At 60.2% G+C, this 27,220-nt stretch overlaps 1 protein-coding gene across 5 annotated transcripts in view; it reads right to left on the bottom strand.

Annotated features, from left to right (window-relative positions):
- TUNAR (transmembrane neural differentiation associated intracellular calcium regulator) overlaps nucleotides 1-24,135 on the bottom strand; it is a 34,223-nt gene extending 10,088 nt beyond the window's left edge. The window contains exon 1 of one of the 5 annotated variants that reach the window (XM_070402909.1): nucleotides 24,117-24,135. Coding sequence is in view for 2 of the 5 variants with exons in the window: in XM_070402817.1 (XP_070258918.1) it covers nucleotides 19,296-19,373 (78 nt within the window). In the remaining 3 variants the exon portion in view is untranslated. Of the gene's footprint in view, nucleotides 1-7,367; nucleotides 7,424-14,753; nucleotides 14,868-19,295; nucleotides 19,448-22,647; nucleotides 23,374-24,116 lie in introns of those variants that run through there. The other 4 variants (XM_070402844.1, XM_070402817.1, XM_070402896.1 and 1 more) reach the window with 4 other exon arrangements.
- Between the last annotated feature and the right edge of the window lie 3,085 nt (nucleotides 24,136-27,220).

The raw sequence follows: 27,220 nt of genomic DNA, 5'->3' as shown, positions 1-27,220 counted from the left end.
CATTACCTGGGCCTTTCCCCACAAAGCCGTGAGCTCTTGAGGAGGGACGGGCCTGGTCCAATTCATCGGCATGTCCCCCAGGCCCTGTGTCTGGCTTGGGGCACTGGGTGAGTGAATGAATGGAGGTGCCTGCCGCTGAGATTGCTTGGTGCCCGGGTGTTGGGGAGCTAACAGCTGGGCCCGCGAGCTGTGGATGCACAGCCCGTGCTTCATGAATATTCTCCTCTGGAGGCGGTACCCGCCGATATGTCACGTGGGAGCACTTGCATTTTAACATGCCTTTTGCACCCGGACCAGACAGCTGGGTGGGTGTGACCATCTACCGAGACGCAAAAACCTCATCGCCGCGTGCGGGTCTGTCCCGGGCGCCCGTGGCCGGGCTGGAAGCAGCATCTGTCTGAGGATGGCTCTTTTGGAGAATCTGCTACTGACAGCGCAGCGAAAAGCCAGCGTGACAATTTTGATCTCATACTTGTCCAAAACGAATGGGGACATTTTAAAATGGATGTTGCTGTAAGGTATCACCCCTAAGAAACAGAGGGTGCAGCCCCCGCTGAGCTGCCCAGTTCCCTCTTCTCTCCCTCTCAGTCACTCCTGTACCAACGATGCCGACGCGCTTTTTGAAAATACCACCTCAGAGCCTTTGCACTTCCTGTCTCCTCTCATGGGACACACTTTGCCCAGGTTTTTGTGCCGATCTGCTCTCGCATAGTGTTCAGGCTTTGCTCAGATCCTGTATCATCAGAGAAGTCTGTGGGGCGCAGCTACAGTGTTTGGCCAGGTTCAAGCCTTGGACTGAGGAGAGGGCACAGTCCTCTCATTGCCACGTGCAAGTCCCAGCTGGAGGGCAGAGCTTTCCCAGCACAATTATAGCCAACAGCTGTAGCTGTAAGCGCAAACCTGTGGTCCGAACACGTGGCCCCACGTGCCTGAGTGATAGAGTTCAGGTGCATGTAGTTGAGTAGGATTGAAACCAACGAGAGTGTTATAAACATTTTGATCACGCCCTTACTTTGCCTCGTGACGTCCGCTATAAAATAAAGACACGGCTGGTGGGCGCTGGCGCTGTCCATCAAAAGGGCAGCGTCCCACCGAGACCCAGGTTTCATTCTCTTGTCAGTCTTTTCTAAGACTTTCATTGCCCCCACTCAGGGTCACTGAACCAGGCTGAGCTGGCAGGAGTGTGCCATGGCCGTGCCGGCTCCCCACAGAAGTCCTCCGGGCCCCCCGTCCAGCAGGTCCCCTCTTGTCCGCGTGCCCCCCTTTGTTTTCCTCAAAGTACCGATTATTACTTGAAAGTATTGCTTTTTCATTCTTCCTCCCCACCTTGACGAGAAGCCACGTGACGGGATCTTGTCCTCGCCGCAGCCCCCGTGGCAAGAGCAACACCGGGGGTGCTGCAGACACGGTAAGATCCTTTGGAATGGGTGCCCGTTTCCCAAAGAGGAAGTCGGGGCTCACTGGGGGCGATCAGTGAGAAGCCAGGGGCACCCACCCTCCGGTTGTCAGGAGTCCAAGTCCATCGGATGAAGGCCTCCGTGCTACATTTGCACGATTGACATCCACAGACGCAACCCCAGCACGCGGGCTCCCCTGACATCTCCGAGACCATCCACAGCTACGCTGGGCCAAGGCTGCGGGAGGAGGGCTGAATGCAGGAGCCACGCCCTGCCCACCTCAGCGGGAACGGAGCCTTGAGGCTCTCCCCCGTGACCTCCCACTCAGGGAACACGCGATCCCTCCGCCCACTTCACCGCGTGCCGGCCTGATCCCGGTGGGAGCTCCCAGGTCTGCAGGGACCCCCACCTCCCACCAGCGATCGCTCTGGTCAGCGCCCACGGCTGGGAAGTTCTCACGCTGAGCCAGACACGGACGACACGGACGGGCTTACTTCTCTGCTAAGCACATGCCTCCCAGAGCTATTTCTTGGGTCGCCGCCTGCCCGTCTCAAACATCATGTTAAAACATTAAGGACAGAATCAATCAATGGTCTCTGAGGATAAAAAGCAAAGAAAAATATGATCTTAAAACACCAGTAGAGAAGGCCCCAAAAGAAGGAATCAAAAAGCACTTTAAAAGCAAACGTCCTCAGGCTGGCCTCACCGCACGTAATGGCCAGACGTTCCCTCCACAAGCCTGTTTGCCTGTCCGTACAACGGGAACTTGGGCCAGGTGGGGTCACCCCTTTTAAGGGCATAGAGCTCCCCGCTTCTCTTACTATCTCTGAACGCCGACAGTACTCAGTATGCCAACACCACTCACCCGCCCAACTGCTGGCTGCCTGGAACCCGCAGCCACCGTGGCCCACGTGGATTAGCGCTGTGTACCGGGCACTGTGCCCGCTATCTGTGCAGGCTGCCTCAGTCACTCCCCAGCGCAGCTCTGGCACGGGGTGGGTACGGTGTGGCGAGCCGGCACGGCCATGGCATACTCAGCCCCACGTGGGCGCCATACGTGCCGAGCCGGCTCAGCCAGGCTCAGTGAGCCTGAGAGGGGGCGGTGAAGGATTGAGAAAAGACAGACAAGAGAAGAAAGCTGGGTCTGGGTGGGACGCTGTCCTCTCTGATGGAGAGACTGCACCACAGCCTGCAAGTCGTGTCTTTATTTTATAGCAGATTCCACGAGGCACAGTAAGGGTGTGATTACAACATTCTCGCGGGTTTCAAATCTACTCAATTACATGCACCTGATCAAGCTTTGTTTACTTGCTGCACCTCCCGCAGCCCACATCACTCAGCCACGGGGGACCACAGGTTCCGACCATAGGTTCAAGCTTACAACTATAGGTAATGGGGTGAACTCTGTTCCCCTATAATTGTGCTGGGAGGGCTCTGCCCTCCAAGCTGGGACTTGCACATGGCCATGAGAGGACTGTGCCCTCTCATTAGTCCGAGGCTTGAACCTGTCCAAACCCTGTAGCCGCTCTCCACAGTACGGTGCCTTCCTCGAACAAGAACCAAACCTGGGAGGGGCCCTCTGCGGCCCGGGCTCCTGCCCGCCCTGCCGCAGCCCCGTGGCCCCGGGACGTCTGTGCGTCTGGGCCCTGCCCTGGCCTCAGCCCGGGAGCCGCTCACAGGCTCCTGGGACATTGAAGGCCGGCCGCGTGCAGAGCCCGCGCTGCGCTGAGGTCAGAGACCTCTCCGCGGGCCCCGCACCCCTGGGATGTGGCCATTTCATGCTCACAGAGAGATCCCGTCCACATTCACGGCAGCAACAGAAACACAGGAGTTAACGCAAGCTCCCAGAGGCCTCCGTCCCGGCCAGCGTGATCCGCGGTGCTCCCCACGGCACGGGAGGCCCGGCTTCCTCCACGCATTACTGTTCCCTCCGCGGGTCAGAATGGTCAAAGGGGAGTTCTCAGGAGCAGAGGGTGAGGGCGAGGGCAAGTGACTGACGTACCTGTGGTTGGCGTTCATGCCACCTTGTCCTGAAGGTGCACCCCATCTGGAGTGGAAGCCGCTGGAATTCTTCCCTACGCAGGGGGGAGCCCCAGAGCCCGGAGTCCCTGCAGAGGGCGCTGGTCCCCAGGCACCAGGTGTGCACACAGCACCTGCCCCCCCCACCATGTGACCTCCCCCTTGGAAGGCCTCCTTCCTGAGAGGGAGGGGCCCCGTGTTGGGGGCGAGGGCTGCGAGGAGCCCGGGAGTGGATTCTGCGGGCCTCACCCTTGGCCAGGGAGAAGCAGCCACCCAGGATGGGGCTGCACACCCAGCAGCCACAGAGCTCAGAGGAACCCAGCGCACCCCTCCTGGGGCAGCAGACCCGGCGTAGGAAATGGGGCACCCAGGAGGAAACGGAGAGAAATGGAGAAAAACAAGGGCCGGCCGCTGCCCGGCTCGGGGAGGAAGGCTCGCTGCCGCCCCACGCGGCCTGGTCCCTGGGCAGCTGTGCGGGGTCAGGCAGGCCCCGCCCCTCTGCGGGCTCACTGCCCCCACTTCACATGGGCTTGCGGTGGACAAGATACCAGATGGTCTCGGGGGCTGCATCCCGTTAATCCACAGCCTCAGCTGAGAAATGCGTGTGAGCAGAAGGGGTCCGGAGCCAGGCGCCCATGGAAGCGCCCAGGCCCTGCCTGGGGACTCCGTTCTCCCCGCTCTGCAGAGATGCCAGGCCGAGTTCACCCGGTGCTGCACGGAGCCCTGGCACACACCACTCAGCTCCCATCCTTCGGCAAGACCTCGGCCCCGTGCCGCACTCACGGGGAAGCAACTGGGCCCCGCAGCCTGGCCGTGTGCTGGGGAGAAGTGGCGCCGGATTCAGTGCGACAGTTTTCAGCTTCCACCCGAGAGTGTTGGCAGACATCTGCCAAAGTCCCCCACCCATCGGCAGGCGTCTGTCATGGTGTGCCCACTGTGCCAACCCCGTGCGAGGGGCTGGGCACACAGGAGCAGAGTGTGGCAGGCAGGGCCCAGGGTGGGCAGAGAGTGCCACCGAGATGCTGAGGAGCTGCCTAGGAGTCCCTCCCTGAGCCTCGGTGCTGTCTGCACCCTGCACTTACCGGGCTGCAGCTCTCACCACCGGTCCAGACACTGCGTCTGCTCCAACCACAGCGAGGTCAGGGCCCCCTGACCGCCCCCAGTGCCACCCACGGCCGCAGAGAGGGGCTCGGCAGGGGTATCCACGTGAACGGCCCCGGAACGGGGACTCCACACAGCACGCCACGCCACCGGAACCCTCCGAACGAGGCTGCTTCAGGCCGGGCGCTGCTGCCGCCGTCCACACCCTCCCTGCAGCCAGACCTTCGCAGCACAGGTTGCCAGTCCCACCTGAGGCGCCCGGGGCGGCAGGCTGCTCTCAGACGCCTGATCTCCGGGGCGAGGACACGCAGCTCACGCTGGGCAGGGCCCTGCTGCTTCAGGTGGGCCTCGGGGGTTCGTTACAAATGCAGAGACCCAGCCGTGGAGACCCCCACACGGCTCAGCCCTGCAGGGTCTCGGGTCCATTCCACGTGGGCCACCTGGGTGACTGGGGACAGTTACACGGGCGATTCTCGGCCGTGCGCCACGAGGACTGTTAAAACGTGCAGCACCTGACCGCCCAGCGGCGGCCTGACCTCGACTCCCTTAGGTCGTCAAATAAAAACAAACGACAGCCGATACAACCGCAGCTATCCAGTGTGACTGAATGAGAATTACACCTGTATGTTTGTCAGATCAGCAAAAAATATATTTTTTGGTGTGCTGCAGAATTTTAGTAATTAGTTGTCATGTACACGAGATGCAAAAGGTTAAAAAATTGCTGGTTTAGCCCACCCAGCGTGGTTGAACGTCGACCTATGAACCAGGAGGTCACGGTTCAATTCCCGGTCAGGGCACGTGCCCAGGTTGTGGGCTCGAACCCCAGTGGGGGGCGTGCAGAAGGCAGCGGATCAATGATTCTCTCTCATCATTGATGTTTCTATCTCTCTATCTCCCTCTCTGAAATAAAATTAAAGAATATATATGTTTTAAATTGCTGGTTTGCACACACACAAACAGAACATTTTGATGAGATGCCTGCGGCCAGTGGCCCTCGGGCGCACACCCTGTCCCTGCGCATGTGCCGCTTCCCGGACCTTCAGGGGCCGGGGACGCTCTCCCTCCCTGCTTCCCGCTGCCCGGGGCCCACGCACGCTGGGCTCCCACGGGGCGCCACTCTGTCTCATTTGTCGGACAGACGCCAGGTCGGGTGTGTTCAACGCGAGCTCATTAGCAAGAACCGCACTGCCTTGTCCCCAAGGAGAGGACGTGCGACAAAATGGCATTTGTTTCACCAAAAGGAGATTTCGTGCAAGGAGGTGAGCTTTCCCCTCAAATCCTCAACCTCCCACTGGCCCTTTAACCAGCAATCACAGCCACTGACCCCGCTCGGCCTCGGCACCTGCCGGCGCCCTTCCCGTTCCTAGACCCGCCCTTTCCCTGAGCTAAGAAGGCCGAACACCGCCCTAACCGGTTTGGCTCAGTGGATAGAGCGTTGGCCTGCGGACTTAAGGGTCCCAGGTTCGATTCTGGTCAAGGGCATGTACCTTGGTTGCGAGCACAACCCCAGTAGGGAGTGTGCTGGAGGCAGCTGATCGATGTTTCTAACTCTTGATCCCTCTCCCTTCCTCTCTGTAAAAAAATCAATAAAATATATTTTAAAAAAATAAAAATCATAAAAAAAAGAAGGCCGAACACCCATCGTGGCAAAGCCGCCTCCTACTTGGAACTGAGAGTCCGAGACCGTCTGTGTGCCAGGCGCTGTGCTAGACCCCCCCACGCATCACGTCCACAGGCTGCCCCTTGGGCCACTTGCCCAGCAAGGCGTGGCCCCGGCCCAGGAGGGGAGCCCCCGGCCAGCCCTGGATGCAGTGCCAGTGGGGAGCTTTTCAAAGTACGGGTGCCCGGGCCCCCTCAGACCAGCTGCATCGGAATGCAAGGCGAGGGCCCGGCGTCGGCGTTCCCTACCTGCTCCCACCCGGGGAGCGTTCTCATCTCAGCCGGGTAAGAGCTCCGGCATGCAGCACAGCCTTGCACAGCAGCAGGTCGTGTCCTGCTTTCTGAACTGTGCACCTACTGTGCGCCTGGCACTCTGCCGGCTGCTGGAGGAGCCTGGGGTCGTTCAGCCCTTTTCCTCGGGGAACATGCAGCAGCTTCGGGAATCAGGGCCACACACAGGGCTGAGGACAGATGGAACCCTCAGAGCTGTAAGGAGTCAGCCCAGGATGGCCCCTTCCCTGCTGGCCCTGGGCCACTTCCCATTCTTCTTTGCAGGAATCTTTTCTTAAAGGGCCACAGAACTAACATTTCCTGATGTGCCAGCCCCCACAGCCACCCAGTTTGCCCCAGGTCTGTCTCCTAAGACCCTGACTCCCATCCTTCCCAGGATGCCTTCTGTGCTAGAACAGGACAGACTGCCCCTGTCCAAGCCCTCGCTGCCTCCTGCCCCTTCTTCTGTCCCTGGACCTCCTGGGTCTCCTCTAGCCCTTGGCAGAAGGCCATAACAGAACTCTCTAGAGCAGCGGTTCTCAACCTGTGGGTCGTGACGCCTTTGGCGGTCGAATGACCCTTTCACAGGGGTCGCCTAAGACCATCCTGCATATCAGATATTTACATTACAATTCATAACAGTAGCAACATTACAGTTAAGAAGTAGCAACGAAAATAATTTTATGGTTGGGGGTCACCACAACATGAGGAACTGTATTTAAAGGGCTAGAAGGTTGAGAACCACTGCCCTAGAGGCCCCCACTCCCCTCTCTGGTCCCACCGCATGGGCCACAGCCCGCAGACCTGGCAGAGCTAGCACAGAGCGCATCTTCCTGCTGTCACACGTTTTCCCAGGGGGCGCCTGCCTGGCCCACACCCACCGCCCTTTCCGATAAGCTGCTCCCACGGGGGCCACATCACCTCCAACCCGGCGGCCCGAGAGCGAGGCACCGTCTTCCACTGTGGTCTGTTCTGGAACCAAGTCCACCTGCCTCCTCCGGAGCCACCTCCCAGATTACAACAGGGCTGGCATTTCTCGAGTGCACGGATTAATTCATCCACATGACCTCATCCTCTCTCAGCAGCCCTGCAGGATGCTTAGAAAGTGAGGAGACTCGCCCGGGGCCTCCCGGGTTCGCCACGCACCAGTCACATGGCGGCCGCGTCTCCATGCACCTGCAATAGTGCTGGCTGGAGGCAAGACAGAGGTGGCCAGAGGCCCCTGCCCCAGCCATGTCCGCGATCTGGACGGGACAAGAACAAGATCAGCTCGCGTGTCTGAGCTCTGTGCCACCTCCCTCAACACAGCTGCCCAGGGTGGTCCTGGGGTCAGAGCGATGCCCCGACCGAGCGATGCACCAGGTGCTGCCTGGAGCCCCGAGAAAGGATGTCACGGCCGCCAGGGGCAGCCTGCTCCCCAGAACATGTGATGTGCCCAAGCCGCCACCCACTCGCTGCACCTGGGCATTGGCAGGAGCCCAAACAGATGCCACGGCGAGCGGCACAGCCTGTCCCCACAGCTCCGAGCTGCAGCAGCTGACATCCTGGCAGAGGAGTGGAGGACACAGGGGCCACTGGGGGCAGGTGAAGGGACAGGTGAGACTCCATGGCCGACAGCACTGAGGACCCATAAGCCTCTGACTGAGGGACTGGCCACGACGGAGCCGCCCCTGCCCCGAATCTCTAGTGTAATGGGGTGAACTGTGTTCCCCTAAAAGATATGTTCTAGTCCTCACCACTGGTACCTGCAACTTTCTCTGAGTCTGTGTAGATGGTCATCGAGTTAAGACGAGGTCATACTGGATTAGGGTGGTCCCAAATCCAATGACTGGTGTCCTTATAAGAGAACAGAGCAGGGGGTTTGGGGACAGAGACACAGAGGAGGCATGCAGGGAGAAGGCCACGTAACAACAGGCAGAGACGGGGGTGATGCAGCCACAAGCCGAGGAGCACCGAGGGTTGCCAGCTGTGCCGCGCCAGCACGGCCATGGGTGAGCCTCGGGGGGGGGGGGGGGGTGTGCGGTGAAGGATTAGAAAAGACAGACAAGGGACTGGACGGGATGCTGCTTCTCTGATGGAGAGACAGCGCCACAGCCCGCAAGCCCGAGTCTTTATTTTACAGCCTGAGTCCAGGAGGCAAAGTAAGGGCGTGGTCACGATGTTTACAACGTTCCCGCGGGTTTCGAATCTACTCAATTGCATGCACCTGATCAAGCTTTGTTTCCTTGCTGCACCCCCCACAGCCCATATCACTCAGCCACAGCCATGCGGGACCACAGGTTCGGACCATAAGGTCAGGCTTACAACCGTAGCTCATTGGTTCGAGGCATGAACCGTCCAAACACTGTAGTCGCTCTCCGCAGACAGCCACCCTCAGAAACTGGAAGGGGCGAGGCAGGATCCCACCCCAGAACCTCCCGAGGGAGCAGGGCCCTCTGACTTGATTTTGGCCTCCTGGCCTCCAGAGTACGTCTTTGCTGTGGCCCCAGGGTGCTAAGCAAGGACACATGACGACAGAGCCTAGACCAGCATCCTCCTCACCTGCGTGGGTTGTGCCGAATGGGGCTGGGAACTGGGCATGAACTCCTTGGGGTGAGGATGTGGCAGCAGAGGGACCCAAACTCCCATCCACCTACATGACCCGGGCGGGGCTCCCCAGGCAGCCTGAGCCTCTTCCTCACCTGTCATTCGGGCCATGAAGCCCCGCTCCCCTCCCCACAGGGCGCCCCCCCCTGGCTGGGCAGCGGAAGGGCTTTCCGAAGGAAACGCCACGTGTGCATCAGTCTGTGGACGAGGGTGAAAGTCATTCTAAAAGCCTGGGATTTTCTCGGAGACCGGAATCAGCATTCCAAGTCGCGGTCACTCTCGCGGCCGCCCCAGGCGGGTGGGGCCTTGGTGCGGCGAGCTCCCTGACCGAGATGCGTGCTCAGAAACCAGCCAGTGTGGGTGCATCTGCACAGCCAGGCATTCGCTCTGCTGAAAAGTGTCTGCCGGCACAGATGTCTAATTTGCAAATGTTGGTCCACCCTTCACGTTGGCAGGAGGGCTGTCTTTCTAAGTCACAGGCTGGGCCCCGCTGCTTCCCTGCACCCCAACCTTGCCTGGCTCCCCCTGCTCCCAGACTCCGTCTCGGCCTCTGGCCGATGCCCGCCGCCCTGTGCTTCCAGGCCTGGCTGAGCCAACGCCCCTCCCTCACAGATGGAACACCTGTTCATTCCGCAGTCAGCGCGCCCCTATCACGGGCTTGCCTCTGCCAGAGATGGAACCCCCGCGTCCCTCACCAGAAAGGACCCTTTTTTAGGGCTCAACAACCTGGAATGAACCCCTCCCTTCCCCTGGCTCTCTGTGCCACCTTGGGCAGGGCCCAGTGCCCCCGAGCCTCCTGTCCTCTTCACAAGGTAGGGCTGTGATGGGGCCCCTAGGAGATTGGGGACTGGACTGTGCCAGGCAGGGCGGCTCTCCCTGCAGCCGGCCTGTGGCCACTGAGCCACTGGTGCCCACACACCCTGCGTCCCCAGTGTGGGCCCGCACACCAGGTCAGGGCACCGATCAAAGCCCTAGTTGTCTCTGGCAAAATGAAAAGTCCAAGAATAATACACGTGATTGTATATACATGTCAATTAATTAAACTTAACTAATTAAATGGAACTTAAAGATAATTTATTTTTGAAAATCCTGGTAGTAAGGGCTTCCTATTTTTCTCAGTACGTATCCTATGATGATGGTGACGGAGGGCAGGTTAAAATTTGACTCTCACTCTCCGTCAGGAAGCCCCTGGCTCTGCTCTGGTCTCCACGGGATGCTGATTCGGGGTCAGACACTGCCCGTTCCTGTGCGCGTTTCCTGTCTTTTCTGCCCGAGTCCCAGGAGGACAGAGGCGGTGCATCCTGTTGGCACAGCGATTGCGGAATGATAAGTTTCTAGACGGATGAGAGTTTGATCATAATCCCGGTCGGAGGGTGTGTGTCGGATTCTTGCCGCCCCACATGCCAGTCAGGGCGCACGCATGGCCTCCTCAGGCAGCAGCCGGGAGGAGAGAGAAGCCGGCCTCTGAGCTGCCGCCTCCCAAGGCTCTGAACGAGCAGAGGACCTCCCAGGGCTCTGTGTTCTGAGAGGAGTAGAAACCAGACGGGCCAGTCTGGACTCAGGTCCCTCAGCCAAGCTCGGCCCTTCCCTGCAGGCCCAGGGGAGAGAGGAGGCCCAGGACACGGGGACATGCTGTTCCAGTTCCTGGACTGGCCCAGGGGACAGAGACAAGACCGGGTTCTGTGCAGGAGAGGAGAGTGGACTGCGAAGGATGCAGAGTGAAGCAGTGTGGGCAGGGAGCAGAGGAGAGGGAGGGAAGATGGGGGGGGGGGAGGGGTGGGAAGGGAGGGGAGGGAGCAGGAAGGACAGGGAGGGGAGGGGAGAGGAAGGCAGGCCCCATGTCTCCATTAGCTGGCAGCAGGCACAGTGCCCAGGGCCCATGAAAATGTTTCCATTTCTTTTAAAATCAGAAGGAAAAAATATGAACTTTTACTTAGAAGAGACTTTTGATGCGTTTTCATGGAAGAAGTGGTCCCTGGAGGCAAAGTGCCCAAGGCCCCAGAAAGTGAGGCCCTGGCCCCAGTGAAGGGAAGGGAGGCCAGGGGAGGAAGCGGGGTGCGGAGGGGTGGCTACCCTGCGGCTGCATCAAAGTCCCCTTGAACGAAACACACAGACCCTGGGCTCACACAGCTGTGCTTGCTTCTTGGGGGGACCTCTGCACGGTGAGGGGGAGCCCTGCACGGTGAGGGGGAGGGGTGCACGGTGAGGGGGAGGAGCCCTGCACGGTGAGGGGGAGGGGTGCACGGTGAGGGGGAACCCTGCACGGTGAGGGGGAGGAGTGCAGGGGTTGACAGAGCTCGGGTTCCTGCAGCCAAGGTGGTCAGGACCTGACTGTCGGAGTCACACCCCCTCTGCTCCTGCTAAGGCCTCCATCTCCGTGGTGCGATGCCCTGAGCTCTGCGGTGGCGGAAAACATGCCGCACATTGTTCACGCTCCTCTCGCCAACACGGGCTCCCGGATGGTGGCCTTGGTGACTTGCTTCCGTGGAACAGACATGCCGGGAGCGAGCTTTCCTGTTTTCTGAGGCTCGGCCACAAAAGGAGACACCGACACCTGCTCCCTGCTCCCCTTTCCTTAGGACACCGACACCTGCTCCCCGCTCCCCTTTCCTTAGGACACAGACACGGAGCCGCAGTGTGGGACAGCCAGCAGGCCTGGCCCCCTGCCGGAGGGACCACACGGAGATCCCGGGAGCCCCCGCTGGGCCCGCCTCCCCGTGCTCCCGGGCTGTGTGCACGTTCCCAGCCGGGTGCCAGGGGTGTGAGTGAGGAAGCCTTCCAGATGCTTCCAGCCCTAGCCACGTCTGACTGCGACCTCAAGGGAGGCCTCAACCAGAACAACCTCGCTGAGCCCAGCGGCCCTCGGACTCGGGAGCAAAATGAAGGACCACTAGGTAGAAAGCCACTGTGTGGAGGTGTTTCATATGCACAATCAATAGTCTCTGTGCCTTAGTTTCCTCATCTGTAAAATGGGAATAACAGTGACTTTTTTATCAAGCTGTTGCTCAGATTAAATGAAAAGGTCTATGGCAAGGACTTCTGCCCAGAGTAAGCACCAAGTCGATAAAAACTGTGGTTACCATCAATTGTTCTTATGGCCAAAGCAGGGCTTGGAAACACGAGAGCAAACTGTCCAAGAATCACACAGGGAATTAGATGCTCCATGGTTTGACCCCGAGAACAGCTTCAAATAAAGCACGCAGGCCCCCTGGACGCGGCTGTGACAGCCACCAAAATCCCATGGAGTAAACGGCCTCTCCACCTGGGGGGCGCTGGGTCCCTCCCAGGGAAGCCAGAAGGACTGGGGTCAGGCGCTCACCATGTCTTCCCAGTGATCCCCACCGGCACCCACACCTTTTCCAAGCAGTTAGCACCCCACCCACCGAGGGTCCTTTTCCTCTTTCCTGCAGACACGAGTAAACAGGGCGGGGGGGTGGCTGTGACATTTGCCGGCAGGGAGATCGCGTCTGTTCCGACCTGCAATAATGCAGGAGCCTCTCCGGACGGCTTATCGAACACACAGGCTCACCAGGTGGGGGAGTCATAACCTGGGGAAGTTCATCCTATCCCCACACGCGGCGCAGGGCTGTGACGTGCGTTTTATGAACGGGACCGGTAGGTATTCCTGCCTGATAGAGCCTTGACGGTTTTACTGCTTTGAAGTGAGCCAGCAGGGCTGCCGGCAGCTTCTCACGCATTAAAGAGAACCCACTTACGGAGGCAAACATACAGCCAGGAGAGCCAGGTCCCTCCAGAGCAGTGGTTCTCAGCCTTCCTCATGCCGCGACCCTTTAATACAGTTCCTCATGTTGTGGTGACCCCCAACCATAAAATTATTTTCGTTGCTACTTCATAACTGTAATTTTGCTACTGTTATGAATCGTCATGTAAATACCTGATATGCAGGATGTATTTTCATTGTTACAAATTGAACACAATTAAAGCATAGTGATTAATCACAAGAACAATATGTAATTATATATGTGTTTCCCGATGGTCTTAGGCGACCCCTGTGAAAGGGTCGTTCGAAACCTAGAGGGGTCACGACCCACAGGTTGAGAACCGCTGCTCCAGAGGCTGGGCCGGGTTACCTTGCACCCTGCACCCTCACTGGCCTGAGAGCCTGGGCGCCCGTGGGCTAAGTGAGCTCTGTCCATGGTGCTGAGATCCAGGGACAGGGCAGTTCACAGGAGAGGCACCGATGCTGACGCCACAGGGCAGTTTGGGCTAAACTCCGGGCACTACACGGAGCTCCGGGCACTCACTACACGGAGCTCTGAAAGCCAGGGTGGCAGGCTTTCCAGGGACAATTTATGGGGCTTTATGCTACCCAGGCCTCCAAGCAGGGCCCTCAGCCTCACCCCTCTCCATGTCTAGATCCTGAGAACACGTTTGGGCCGACACTGCTCCCTCCTGGCATTAAGCAGCCACGAGAGCTTCAGCAATCAAACCAACCGCAAAGGGCCAGAGAGCGCATCCCTGGGGGTGAAGCCCAGCCCCCTCAGCTCCCGTGTCCCAGGACCCTGGCTCTGGGCTGGTTTCCGAGAGGAAAGGCGGTGGGACAAGGAGAAAGCCACAGCCCCATGCGGGGCTGGTGGCAAGGCGGTGCGTACACCCTGTCCATCTCCACGGGGATGCCCGCCAGCATGGCCGCGGCCAGCTTCAGGGACCGGAACCGCCTCTGGAGGGAGGTGATGCCCAGTTCCCAGCCCCCCGGGTGACCTTGGCCAGTCGCTTCACCTCTCTGGGCCTCCTTGGTGTGTTGACCTAGAAAAGGGGTGGGAGAGAGAGGGGAGCTGCGTGTCTTTCTCTGGCCCACATTCTGGGGCGGGAACTCTCCCGCAGGCACCGCTCTTCAAACCGCCTGGCTGCCTTGCTCTGGGCACAACTTGGCCGTCAGCCTGGCCTGGGAAGGCTCATCGCCAGGACAAACGCCCCAGAAGTGGCTCAGGATTTGCCCACTGGCCTGTAGAACAGGTCTCTCTCTCTCTCTCTCTCTCTCTCTCTCTCTTCCCGAGCAATGGGAAGGTGGAGGTCAAGGATGGAGGTGGCCTAACCACTAGTGACCCCGGGAACACTCTTCCCCATGTCCCATGTGCCCCCCAGCTCTGCAGGAGTCACCCCCCCCCCCCAGCTTGTTGATTTCCAAGCAAATGGCCACACGCTCTGGTTCCCGACAGACACTGACCCCCTTTTCCGCCCATTAAGCCGGCGCTGGGGGCCGCGCAAGGAAACCAGCCGGCGGGCGCGTGCCCTGGATTCTCCGCTGTGGATGTAGGTCTGGGAGCACCGCTCTGAGGCCAGGAGCAGCCCGAATGCGCTTGCAGAGGTGCAGGAGCCCCGGCTCGGTGCATCAAGCTGGGGCACTGCCCGCTCCATTTCCTCCTGGCCGGAGTCCACGGCGGCCCGGCAACAGGTGCCAGAGCGGCACCGCCTCGCTTCCCCGCCGGCCCCAGCGGGTTGGTGGAGTGGGGGTCTGGGCAGCAGCCCCGGAGGAACACTCAGTAGGTACAGACCAGCGGAGCCAGCGCGGCCAGTGAAACAGGGCGGGAGTCACACCCAGACAGGCAAGCTCGTCCCTCACAGCGCACCGTCTTCGACCTTTTACACTTCTTCCCTGCCACACAGAGGCTGCAGGGGACCACGGACAGGACCATCTTTCTAGAACCCGCACTCACTCCAACACCTCCCATGCTCCCCATCACCTGTAAGACCCCTTACCTGGCATTCACGACCCCTCCCGTGGGGGCAGGACGGACGCACCTGCGCTTCCCCAGCTGGATGCCGCAGCCAGGCACCACCTGCTCCCCCGGCCCCAGCGGTCCAGACGCTGCATCTCTGCTTGACAAACTCCTTCCTCATCTCTCAAGGCTCATGTCAGATGCCTCCAACCTCCCCATTCCACGCCCATCTCTCCCTCCTCTGCCTTCTTAGCTTCCACCCTAATTAGCTACAGGTAGTTACATAACACGCTCCCCCCGCCACCGGAGTCCGCTGCAGACCAGGAACATCTTGTTTACCGCCGTCCCCCACACCACCCGCCCTGGCCTCTTGGTAGGGGCTGGGTCGCGTCCACTGCAGCACCTGCAGGAAGGCTGATGCTCAGAGCGAAAACCGTCCTCCCTAAGGTTCAGGGAGGGTCATCCACTACGGGCAGGACCAGAGGGTGAGAAGTCCTCACGGCCTCTCAGGCCGATGCACTGCGGGGCGGGCTGGCTGTGAACTACGCCATGTCCTGACCTCGTATCCCGTCTACCACCTCCTTGTCACAGAGCTGCACCCATATGGCCTCGGCTGGCCTCAGCGGTGAAGCCGACCAGACGGCCCCTCTCTCCCTCCTACTCACCAGGAGGCCGACAGTCCTAAGCGCCCTCTGCCTGGCCCAGGCCGCAGGAGGGCCCCTCCTGAGAAACTGGCCAGAGCCCCTCTCCCTCATGGGGCCGGGAGAGACCAGAGGACCACTGTCCAGGTGCTACGGCTCCCTCTGCATGGGAGCAAGAGCTGGAGCCAGAGACGAGGCCACCAACTCCCCAGAAGGGCACGTCTCCCGTGTCCTGAGGGGCCTGGGACGGTGCCTGGGCGTGGCCGGCGCTCTGCGGACGTCTGTGGAGGAAGAGAGAGGAGGGAGGGATGGCAGGGCCCCTGGATTAACAGCAGCTGAAGGAACTGTACAGGGAAAGGAGTGGGGGTGGGGTGGGGGGAGGTTCAGCCTACTTCTAGAAACTTCCTCTAAGAGATTTCTAGAGTGACGGGGACAATCTGGTCCAGAGGGAAGTCACCATATAAAATGGCGCCCGGAGTTAAGGGCTGCCTGAAACCACCTGTAGTAGGTGCAGGGGCTGAAGCTCGGCCCCGTGAGCTAGAGCATCGCCGCCTGTCTGTGAGGGTGGTCCAGGCGGCGTGGGACAGAACGGCAGCTCCTCGCCGCCCCCCGCCCAGCACCTGCCTGGTCAGTCCTGGGTCCCACGGAGCTCACGGATGGACGCCTGGTAGCCGTGTGGGGTTAGGACCAGCACGAGGCCAGTGTGGCTCGCAGGGGGGACGCAAGGGGCAGGTAGCACAAAGGTGGTCAGAGCCAGGCCAGATGGTGCAGGCCCCAGGGCTTCCGAGAGGCCCTGCCCCTGCTCTTGGGGTTCGGGGAGCTCTGAGCAGAGGGGTGGCCTTTTGGAAGGCCTCCTCTCACTCCCACCTGAAAGCAAACGGCAGAGGGGAGCGAGAGTGGGTGGGGAGATGCGGGTGGCCTGGCTGGGAGTGGGGGTGCAGTGGCCGCCTGGAGGGGCCTCCTTTTCGGTGTTTTGGGGCAGGAAGGGCATCCTCAGCCTCCTGTGGGGACCGTGGTTCTCGGGTTTCAGGAATGAGAATGACCCAGAGGGTGTGAGAAGCACAGGTGCTTGGCCCGCCTGAGGTTCCGAGTCTACGGGTCTGCACCAGGAGCCGGAACCTGTGTCAGTAAGCTCCCCGCGCTCTCACGGACTCACCCTAGGTCACCCTTGTCAAACGCTGCAGGGGCCCCGTCCCTGCACTTGACAGCCTGGGAACCAGTGAGGGGGAGTGGGGGGTGCAGCTTGTCCCCTGGCACCCAGGTGAGAGGAGGGAGAAGGCCCGGTGACGAGCAGGGCGCCTGGCTCTCCCTGCTCCACCGCAGTAGCCAAGTCTGCGGGACCAGGAGCCGCAGCCGCCTCCTGTCCACACGGGGCCCAGTGCCCAGCGCCTAGAGCAGAGCTGGCGGCCGGCACCTCTTTGTGAATCTGTTGACAACCAACACCTGTGATGGGAGGCCGGTGGGAGTGGATCCCAGTGAGGAGGTGGGACCGGGGGTGGCACAGCCGAGGGCGGAGGCGGCACCGCACCTGCACAGGTAGACAGCGCCGCTCCCAGGCTGCCGGGCTGTCCCGGAGCAGGTCAGAGGCAGCCAGCCCTCGCGTGGACGTGGCATCGGCATCCACAGGTTTCCCCGAGGCAACGGGGATCTTGTCGGTTAAACCGACGGAGAAAAGTCTCCAGGCTCCCCTTTAGAAACCAGGTGTATCTTTCTGCTCCCACGTTCTGCACGGAGAACACGGTGCGGGCTCCCATGTCCACCTTGGGCCTGAGCCTTGCACAGCTGGGCTTCCTTTTCCAGAAGTCCATTCACCGCTCCCTCTCAGCCGCCGGCGGGCACTGTGTGCATCCATTCGTCACAGAGCACTGGGCTCCTGAGGCGCTTTCACTTTCTTTAAAAAACGTAAGACTTGCCGTTGCTCATTAACAGGTGATTGTCAGCCTGGCCGGTTTGCTCGGTGGTTAGAGTGTCGGCCCACAAACCAAAAGGTTGGGGGTTCAGTTCCTAGTCCAGGGCACATACCTCCATTGCAGGCTTGATCCCTGGCCTGGAGCAGGCGGGAGGCAACCAATCAGTGTGTCTCTCTCACACTGACGTTTCTCTCTCCCACCACCTCCCTTCCACTCTATCTAAAAGCAATGGGAAAATGTCCTCAGGTGAGGATAAAAAAAAGAGGTGGTTGTCAATATCACCCATTTTCTGTATCAAAAGGCATAAAAAATCTCTAGGGGTCACGTTCAAGGCCAATATGGATGTGAACGGTTTGTCTGTGGCCGAACGGGAGGCGCGTGGTCAGGACCGCAGACGAGGTGAGCATTTAGAGACTGAAAACCCGGGTCACGGAAAGCGAGAGGCACCGGAACGCTCTGCCTGCCACCTCGGGCTGTCACACGAGGCACACTTCACAGTCGCGGCTGATGATCCCGAAACCGAGCGGCCTGGGAGCACCCCACCCACCTGACCCCCACCGGCCACCCGAGGCTTCAGTCGCGCCGCCCGCCCGCGGAAGCACTTCGCTTCGTCAAGTCTGAGACCCGCTGCCGAGTCCACCGGGAGGGCTCGCAAGGCGTGGGCGTCCAACGCCGGGTCCACTGTCATTACACTTGTCCGAAGCCACACAGGAGGACAGCACCGACGCATCGAAAACCCTGCGATTCTCGACGCGGGAAACGGACATCCGTCACTTCTCACCGTGTCCAGGTAACTGCCCGTTGCCCTCGCAAGTCAGAGGCGGGGAGCTCACTGCCCTCCTGCCGCCCAGCCCCACCCGGGCCTCTGCGTGGCCCCGTACGTTGTCTGCCATCCAGTTGCATACGTACTGGAAATCGGGCCCGGGGCGGAAGCGACGGCGCATCTGTTCTCTCTCGATCGGGGGCAAGAGGCGCAGACGCTCTGGGTTTCACTGGGACCCGCGGAGTTATTTCCGATTCACCACATCAGAACACTGAGCTGGCTGCGGGGACGCTGGGGTATTTTCAGAGATGACAGCTCACTCGCAATTGAGTTTTCCAACTCATTCTGTCTGCTTTTCCTCGTTAATCACCATTCACGGAGCGTGAAGCTCCTGGCACATGAGGGCTTAGTAACCCGAGCCAGGTGGCGGGAGGGTCGTGTTGGTTAAGGCATCACTCGCAGGTCGTGAGCAAGGCTGGACTCGGGGCTGAAAGGTGCAGGTCTGATCCCTGACTCCGGGTTGGGGCGCATGTGGGAGGCAACCAATGGGTGTGTCTCTCTCACATCGATGTTTCTCTCTCCCTCGGCCACGCCCTCCCTCCCTCCCTCCCTCCCTTTCACTCTCTCTAAAAAAATCAATGGAAAAAATATCCTGGGGTGAGGATTAACAAAAAACACACATACACACACAAACAAACGCAATCCAGTGTCCTAACAGAAATCCCTGGGATTCGGAAGTCTCTCCGTAGCCAAACCACCCCCATATGTCACCCAAAAGCATCGCCCGTTTACTCTGGGTGCCGAGGTATTACCCGGAAACTCGGGATGAAGGGCCCTCCCTGGTTGCCAGCGGCAGTGGAAACGAGGTGCCGGGGTGCCTGGAACCCCAGCAGAGTGCATCCGAGGTCGTGCGTGGTCCTGCCACTCGGAGATCACAGGAGTCTGGGCAGCCCACTCCGCCCTCTGTCTGGGCTCCTCCCCGAGAGCAGGGGCTGGTGCTCTCTGCTTGGCTGGTGGTGAGGGCAGAGTTTAAAGACCGAGGCTCCGTTCTCCCACTCTGTCCTCTCCGCCGTCTCACCTGGCAGCGGCCGCACCCCAGACCACAGACCTCAGGGCTACAGCAGCTGCACAGAGAACCCAGCAAAACACCAGCGCCAAACGGGAGAACGTGTCCCGGTCCCAGATGCTGCTTAGTGCAGGCTCTCACGAAAGGGCTTTCCATTTCCCAAAACAACCGAAAACAGTCATTACAGGCTTCCCCTCCTTACCTTCCAGGAACAGCCTGAGACAGAGGCGGGAACTCCGGGTCCCCTGGACCGCGAGCCCGCCAGCCCACTGACCCACATTACATAACGGTTCTGGCGGCTCCTGCCTCACCGACCCTCTCGGGTCCCGGCTCATCCCGGCCCTCTCAGACGTGGGCTTCGACTCCCCGTGCGAGGACTTCCTGATGGGGACGCTGGGGTGACCGCCTCTAAGGTGGAAGTTTCACTGTCACACCCCAGAGTCCCCGCTTAGGGTGAGACTAGCCTCTCCCATCGTGACCTGCTCCTCACTGTTTGCGTGGCTGTCTAATTGAACCAGTTACGTAACCTTACAGTTCGGAGCATCCTGGCGCTATTAATAACCAGCTGCACCCACACTCGAGGCCCCGACCAGCTCCCGGTTGGAGGGGATCGCCTGGGGCTAATTTACACACGTGCACGGAGACACAGAGACGCACGCAAACCTACATGCACAGTGCATATGTGTACACCGAGACCCACGGAAGGGGAATAACGTGTCCTCGGTCGCAAAGCCCGTGAACAGCAGTCAGAAACACACGCCGGGCTTCCTGGCCCTGGAGGCTGCTATCTTCCCTGACGCCCCCCACGGGTCCCCAGGCAGATGGCTAACACAGGACGCAGGTCGCAGCACCGACCTGGACGCTCACGGGGCGGGCTCGCCAGCTCCGGCAAAGGAGTTTGCGACCTGGACTCCGAGTTAGAACTGGGCTGCTGACCGGGCGGCATCCTGCTGTTTCTCTTCGTTTGCGATACAGACCCCGCCTGTCCTCCCCCGAGCCATCGAAGGCGCCTACAACTGACTCCCACACAAGGCCTTCTGTGTGTGGCGGGAGGGCTGAGCGTGTGAGCCCTGCCGGGGAGAAGTGGGCTGCAGACAAAGCCGTATTGAAAAGGAGGATGGATTCTCGATTGCACATCTTTACGCCGGAGCGGAGTGGAGAATAAATGGGAGAGAGCGGATTAATTATAAATGAAATTACAGGGCAGGAGGGATGCTCTCCTGCGCAATCCGGTTTGGGGTGTGAGTCGTAGGATCCATGACAGAGAAACCATCCTTCCATAAGTACATCCTCCTTCTCAAAAGTAACTCCAGGGAGATTGTTTCTCTGTAATCATTTCTATTCACAACCTCACCCGCTGGTCAGGAGGGGCTGAGAGGTGAACATGGCCACACAGGATGCATCCCTGGCCGTACTCACACCCTCCGTGCTTGTCCAAAAGGAGAGCTTTGTTCTGCTTTTGTGAATTCCAGTCACAAAACCCACTGAGAGCTTAGTGTCTAGGGGAAAAGCTGAGATGTGTTCATTTCATGTGGGATTCGGTAACAGTTAAAAGCTTCGTTAATCCACGTTTTTAAAAGACCTACCACAGCCCCACGAAAGGCCCACAGGGCAGGTTGATGTATTTAATTGTCATCAACAGGCACAGACTGACATCCTGTGCCCACCCTCCTGGCCACAGTCCCTCTGCCCCTGCCGAGGCCGGCTTCACCTCTCACTGATATCACCAGCGAACGCCAGAGCGGAGAGTCTGAAACTCACGTTCTCACCTGCCCTAACTGCTGAAGCCCAGAAGGTCTGTTCAGCTGTGACGGGTCCTTTCTGGGAGGGGCAGGCCGGCTGGACACCTAGCTGATGCTTTGTACAGCCTCAGTTCTTAGAGGCCAGTGTCCTCTTTCCAAATGAAATGCCGAACCTACTCCACAACCCAATGTGGCACCTGGGGACCTTTCACAGCCACCGCGCTTCAGCCCGATAAACACCCACCGAGCACCGTCCAGGCGGCGCCTCCTCTGGGTGGAACCCGAACCTCGCAGCTCCCTCCCCACCACAGCCTCCTCCGGGAAACCAGCAACCCACTCCATGCGGAGCCATTAGTCCACGGGTGTGTCCGACCAGCGCCCACCCCAGCGCGGGCCGGCAGCCCAGGGTGGCCCACCCTCAGAGTCGCCCAGTTGGAGGCATCTGAGAGGTCCTCGGGTCCGACTCTGCTCCTTGTCCTAACCAGACAACCGAGGCCCCGCGTGGCTCAGCGGCTGTCCCTGCAACACCGACACTGCACACGTGTGCAGACAGCCCAGCCCGATACGTGGTGACTCAACCGATGAGGCCGGCTGCTCAGCCCGGGACCAAGGGGTTCTGCGTGGCTTCCCCCGGCAGGATCCACCTGAAGGCACTCAGCAACCCCTCCAAAGCTGCAGAACGGGGTGGGGGGGGAGACACGCAGAAGGCCTCCCATATCCATTAACAGCCCTGCCCTTTCCCTCTGGGCAGTGGGAGGTCCTGCTGACCAGGAGAGTTGTCAAATGCGGACCCAGATGAAATCCCCACAGGGTGGACTCTTGCCGGTGGCCATGGTGGCCACTGGGGATCGGCCCTGCTCCTGTCAAGTCACCATCTCCACGGCTCACACGGCCAGGGCAGAGCCTCGGTCAGCCCTCACCCGCAGAGGGTTCAGGACACAGGTCTAAGGCAGCATGTGCTGGGCACGCACCAGGCCAGGGGCCCACGGGAGGAAGCGAACACTGCCCTCCCACCCTATAGGTGGCCCGGGAGAAGCAGGGTCCCAGGAGACAGGACGCAGGGAGCATGCTGTCCTCCATCTCAAGGGACGCGGCCCCACACTCAGTCCACAGAAGGAGGGTCAGCAGATGTGAGGGAGGGGTGGACGGAGACCAGGGCTCCCAGCCATTCCCTTCCTCTCAGCAGACGCTCCTCACACAAGTGTTTCCACACATGCGGTGCCTCCGGGAGGAAGCGGTGGGGAGGAGAAGTGGGGCGGCTGTTAGTGACAGAGGGGTCAGGTTGGGGCGCAGTAGAAAGAGAACCCCGGATCCGAGCCTGGTCTCCACTTCATGGCCTTGTGACCTTGATTAAGCCATTCAACCAATCTCTCTGGGCCTCAGTTTCCAAACCTGAGCCATGGAAGAAGGGAGCCTACTTCCTGGGGTGGTTTTGAGGCGCAGGGCCCAGCACAGCCCGGACCCCCATGACAGGGTCACTAGATCTGAGGCGTCCCCCACCCGCTCCAGTGCACACACACACACACACACACACAGGAGTCTGAACCCAGGAGGCATGCACACAGCCTCATCCAGACCAAACAGGTCTCCGCCTGCGCGGCCAGCCTGCCTCTGCTCCCATGGCGGAGGAGGAAGCGCTGGGTCTAGGAGCCTCAGCCGCTCAGCGCCGGGCGGGGTTGGAGAAGGAGACCGAGGGGGTCCATCGGAAGCCCCGCCAGGGTTTCAGGCTCCGGTGGGAGCCGGGCAGGGGACTCCGGGGCGGCCTCTGGCGGGGGAAGGGGCTTTGTTCCCGAGGCGCAGGGCCTGGCTTACCGAGCAGCGCATCCGGAGGCGGGCGGGGGGTGCGCGGGGCACGCAGGAGAGCCACAGCCCGGCCCTGGCCCGGGGCGCGGGAGCCGGAGGAAGGCGAGGACGACGAGGAGGAGCGCGAGGAGGCTGCTGCCGGCTCCCGCCTCATTCTCCCGGGCAGCGCCGGCCCGCTGGCTGCCGCCGGCTGGGGCTGGCCGCGGGGCGCGGGACCCAGAACGCGCAGCTCATGTCGCTGCGCGCGGACGGCGAGCTGGGCGCGAAGCCGGGTGGTCTCCGGGCGGCGCCCCCGGGCTCCTCATGCCCCGCGCGGGGGCTCGGCGGGAGGACCTCGTGGAGGCAGCGCGGAGGCAAAGAGAGAGAGAGACAGACAGACAGACAGACTGTGAGAGCGCGCCGCGCGGCGACCCGGGGGGCCGGGGAGGCCGGGCACCCGGCGGGACCGCGCCGCCCCACCCACCGCGCCGGGCGCGCCCAGGAGGCGCTGGGCCCCAGAAACTTTAGCGCGTGTCCGGTCCCGCGGCCGCAGCCCTGGCCTCCGAGCGCAGCTCACCGGCCGCTGGAGCCGTGCGCACCGGCGGGGAGGAGGACGGGGTGGCGGAGTCCCGTCCCTGCGCGGGAGGGGCTCCCGGGGGGCGGCGGCGGTCGCCGAGCGGGGGGACACCCGGGCAGGGGCTGCGTGCGGCGAGATCTGCAGTCCGGGGGGGAGGGGGTCCGCGTCCCCCGCGCCCGCCCGGCGGCGCCGCAGCTGCTGACGCTGCGCGGGCTTCCCCAGCGCCGGGTCTGCGGAGCCAGCCCGTTACCTAGCGACCCGCGCCGGGAGCCACGCTGACGCGCGAGGAATGGGGCTGCGGCAGCCGAGGGAGGGGAGGGGAGCTCTCGGGCGGAGGGACGGCGACTGCGCTGAGCTCCTCCCTCCGCCGCCTCCGCCGCGCTGAGGAGCCCCCCCCCGCCCCCGTAAAGACATGGTCTCAGTCTGGCCGTGGAGGATGGGGTCCCGCGCTGGGCGGGGCGGGTGTGGGGAGGCACGAAGAGGCTTCTCCCGCTGACGGGGGTGCAGCAGCAGGTGGCGGCGGCGTGGCCGCGGAGGGCCTGCGCCCACAGCAGGGGAGCAGGGGATGGGCCCGGCCTTGGCGGGGGCGCAGGGAAGGTGGCTGTGGGCGTGTGTGTGTGTGTGTGTGTGTGTGTGTGTGAGAGAGAGAGAGAGAGAGAGAGAGAGAGAGAGACACGCTCCCACCCACGTGGCGCACAGGGGGACCAAAGGAAGCAGGTGAGGGAGGGCCGCCTCCTCCTCTGGTTCTCCCTCCCTCCTTCCCCGGCATGTTGCTCCCGCGCTGAGTGTCTCTTCATCAGGGAGCACAGGTCGCTCAGCCCCGGCTCCGAGCTTCCCTACCTCCCTGGCGACTAGGGCAGCGGTGTGGTGATCACCTCCCCCCACCCCCGCGTCCAGGTGCCCACCCAGGGTTCCCTATAACCTGCTTCCAGGAGCCATCCTGCTTCTGGATTTGGAGCCTCCTAGACCAGAATTCAAATCCGCTCCCTTCCAGTTGCCTGCAGTGCATAGAATGTTCCCAAGTTACCTAATAGCCTCGGTAAAATGGACTGTTTGTCCCCAAAGCTCATAGCTAAGTACCGGCACACCAGATGCTCCAAGGATGTGTGCAGGTACCTGCTGCAAGGCGGGAAGCTGTCTCCTCATGGGCTGGGACCTCCCCAAGCACAGACCTCACAGGCCAGGGGGCCAGGGGGCGCGCCTTCCTCACAGCTCTTACCCATGAGCAAGGTACCTGCCCAGGCCCACTGGGGCCTCAAGAAGAACCGGGTCCAGAGCCAGGCCTGCTGGTTCTCAGGCTCCCACACCCCACCACTGCCCACTCTCACTTCTCCGCTCCTCAGAGGCCCCCCACTCCCGCTGTGCAATCAGAACCGCCTGTCTCTGCTCCCTCAGGACTAAGCCCGCACCCTCCCCACCCTGCTCCTCTCGCTCCCCCTCTGGTGGGACTGTGGGGAGAAAGAGGCGGGAGACAGACCCGCAGGAGAAGGGCCCCATGCCTTCCCCAGATACACGCGTTCTTGGTGGGTCTCAACAGGGCAGGGCCCTCCCCGGGGGCTTTGGGAGACATCAGGGCCTGCGGCTGTTGGTGTCCTAGTGAGAGGACACATTCTCCAACTCCGATCACATTTTTGAGATGCCAGTAACTCCTATTGAAAAATCCTGCGAACTCATTCAAACGGAAGCCTGTGTCCCTAAGCAGCCGAGGCCCAAAGACAGCACTCTCCTGGGGAAGATACGTTGCGCCCCAGCCCAGGTGCGGGATTTGAGGCCCAACATCTCGAGAAACTGGGAGCGAAACCTCTGAGTTTCCCGCCCCGTGTCTGTGGGTCCTGGCGGCCAGGCAGCTGGTCCGAGCACCTCTGGGAGGCCCGCGTCCGGGTGCCATGCGGAACCTCAGCGCCTGCATTCCATGCCCAAGTGGGATCTGGGCCCCGATTCCAGGAAGCAAGGCGGCCCGTGGGGCCATGTGATTCGACGGCATAAGCACCTCACTCAGAGTCCACAAAGATCTGAAACGTGCTGGCTGGTGCCACAGCCAGAGGCAGCGCCTTCACCCTTTACTGGGTGTGCCCAGGGGGCAAGAAGGCGGCGGGTACATCGCACGTCATTCCTCTCGCTTTTGTCAGCAGAGTGGGGGTGCACGAGCAGGTTGGGATTAAGGAAACCCGTGAATCGCCAGGGCCGCGCATTTCCAGGATGTCCACCCGCAGAGCGGGGAGGAGCACCTCCCAAATTTGTAAGGCGCATCCACAGAAGTCAGGCGCAGTGCGGGGCTCCCGGGGCGCAGAGAGGAACTGGATAAGCTCCCGGGGCAGGGATGCAGGCGTGACCCTGGCTGGCTATGCCCGGACTAAGGGTTTTATTCAAGAGCTCACCACGGCCGCTGCTCCAAGCCTGTGAGGCAGGGCCATTACCCGTTCCTCGAGGCAAGCTCACGGTGGTACCCACCTTCCCCCAGTCACACAGCTGGCAAACGACGGACTTGGTAGCTGCAGACTGGTCTGTCTCCCTGGCGCCAAAGCCCACGTTCTTCACCAATACTCTCCCCTGTCTGCCAGGATAAAGGAAAACGGAGACCATAATAATATGGAAGTGCCTCCCTGACACTTAGGATAATGGTGAGGCGTGTGTGCAGTCCCCGGGCTAGTTCTGAGCAGAGGGAGCCCTCCACAGCAGGTGGCTGTGATTGTCACCCTAGACTGCGGTTTCATTTTGAATGGATGAGCTCTATCATATGGGGCAGTGACTTTCAACCTTTTTTATCTCATGGCTCACAAACTCATGACTAAAATTCTGCAGCACACCAGAAAATATATATTTTTGCCAATCTGACAAAAAATAGGTATAATTTTTATTGCTTTGCTAAAAAACAAGAGTAGTAATTACCTACTCTTTTTGCTTCAGCATGACTTTTGAAAAAATCAGGTGTTTATACTTATACATAAGGATTTCTGGTACCAAGAATTAACCAATAAGATGCAACTCTATTATAGGACCTGTATATTTATGGTTCAAGACAGGCCATTCACGCTGGACGGCTATTTTTGTGTTGACTGTTGGCATTGTTTAATCTGACAGGCTAGGGCAGCGGTTCTCAACCTGTGGGTCGCGACCCCTTTGGCGGTCGAACGACCCTTTCACAGGGGTCGCCTAAGACCATCCTGCATATCAGATATTTACATGACGATTCATAACAGTAGCAACATTACAGTTAGGAAGTAGCAACGAAAATAATGTTATGGTTGGGTCACAACATGAGGAACTGTATTCAAAGGGCCAGAAGGTTGAGAACCACTGGTCTAGGGGAAAAGGGGTCAGCGGCCTGACAAATAAATGGTCAGGCAGTGCTTGGTTTAGGCTTCTTGCAGCGCACGGTGGAAAGTCAGTGTCCCGGGGAGGACCCAGCGCTGCTCTTGGAGGCACAAGCAAAAGTGACGACTTCTGTCTGCAGGGCTGCGGCGGGCTCCACAGAGGAGGCACTGCTGGAGCTGGGTCTCCTGAGTGGGCGCTGGGTAGGTGGAGGGAGCAGGAGGAGGAGCAGGAGGGTCAGGAAAGATGTTTAGGGAAATGCACAGAGCTGTGACCAACCCTCCTATTTGGGGAGGAAAAGCTGGGGAGACTTCCCATGTACAGAGCTAGACAAACGCCGCTGGCAATCTCAAGGGTGAACATCCGCTGGAAATCTTTTAGGGCCCAAGCCTCTCCCACCGGGAAAGACCCAGTCGCATTTAACCCCTAGAGTGCCGGGGAGCGCTTTATTTTAACATTATGTTTTGTTCAAATTTTTTTTCTACTAGTATTTTATAATACAATCAGCAAACAATATATGTCAAAGATGTAAACAAATGTAGTAAAGGTTTCCTTAAGTTTTTGAATATGTAACTTCATTTACTTGCGGTTCATAATTTTTTTCCTAAACTTGCTGTAAAATCAGCACAAATGCCTTGGCAATTTTAGCATAGTGCCTAGGATATTGGTTGGCACTCAAAGGGTTAAGCTCATTGGTGAGTAGCTGTGAGGCCC

Source organism: Myotis yumanensis, unplaced genomic scaffold (assembly GCF_028538775.1).
Source record: "Myotis yumanensis isolate MYYU_CA2020_CCGP unplaced genomic scaffold, mMyoYum1.0.hap1 SCAF_1, whole genome shotgun sequence".
In the NCBI taxonomy this organism is placed as follows: domain Eukaryota; kingdom Metazoa; phylum Chordata; class Mammalia; order Chiroptera; family Vespertilionidae; genus Myotis; species Myotis yumanensis.
This window is presented reverse-complemented; position numbering and strand designations above follow the sequence as displayed.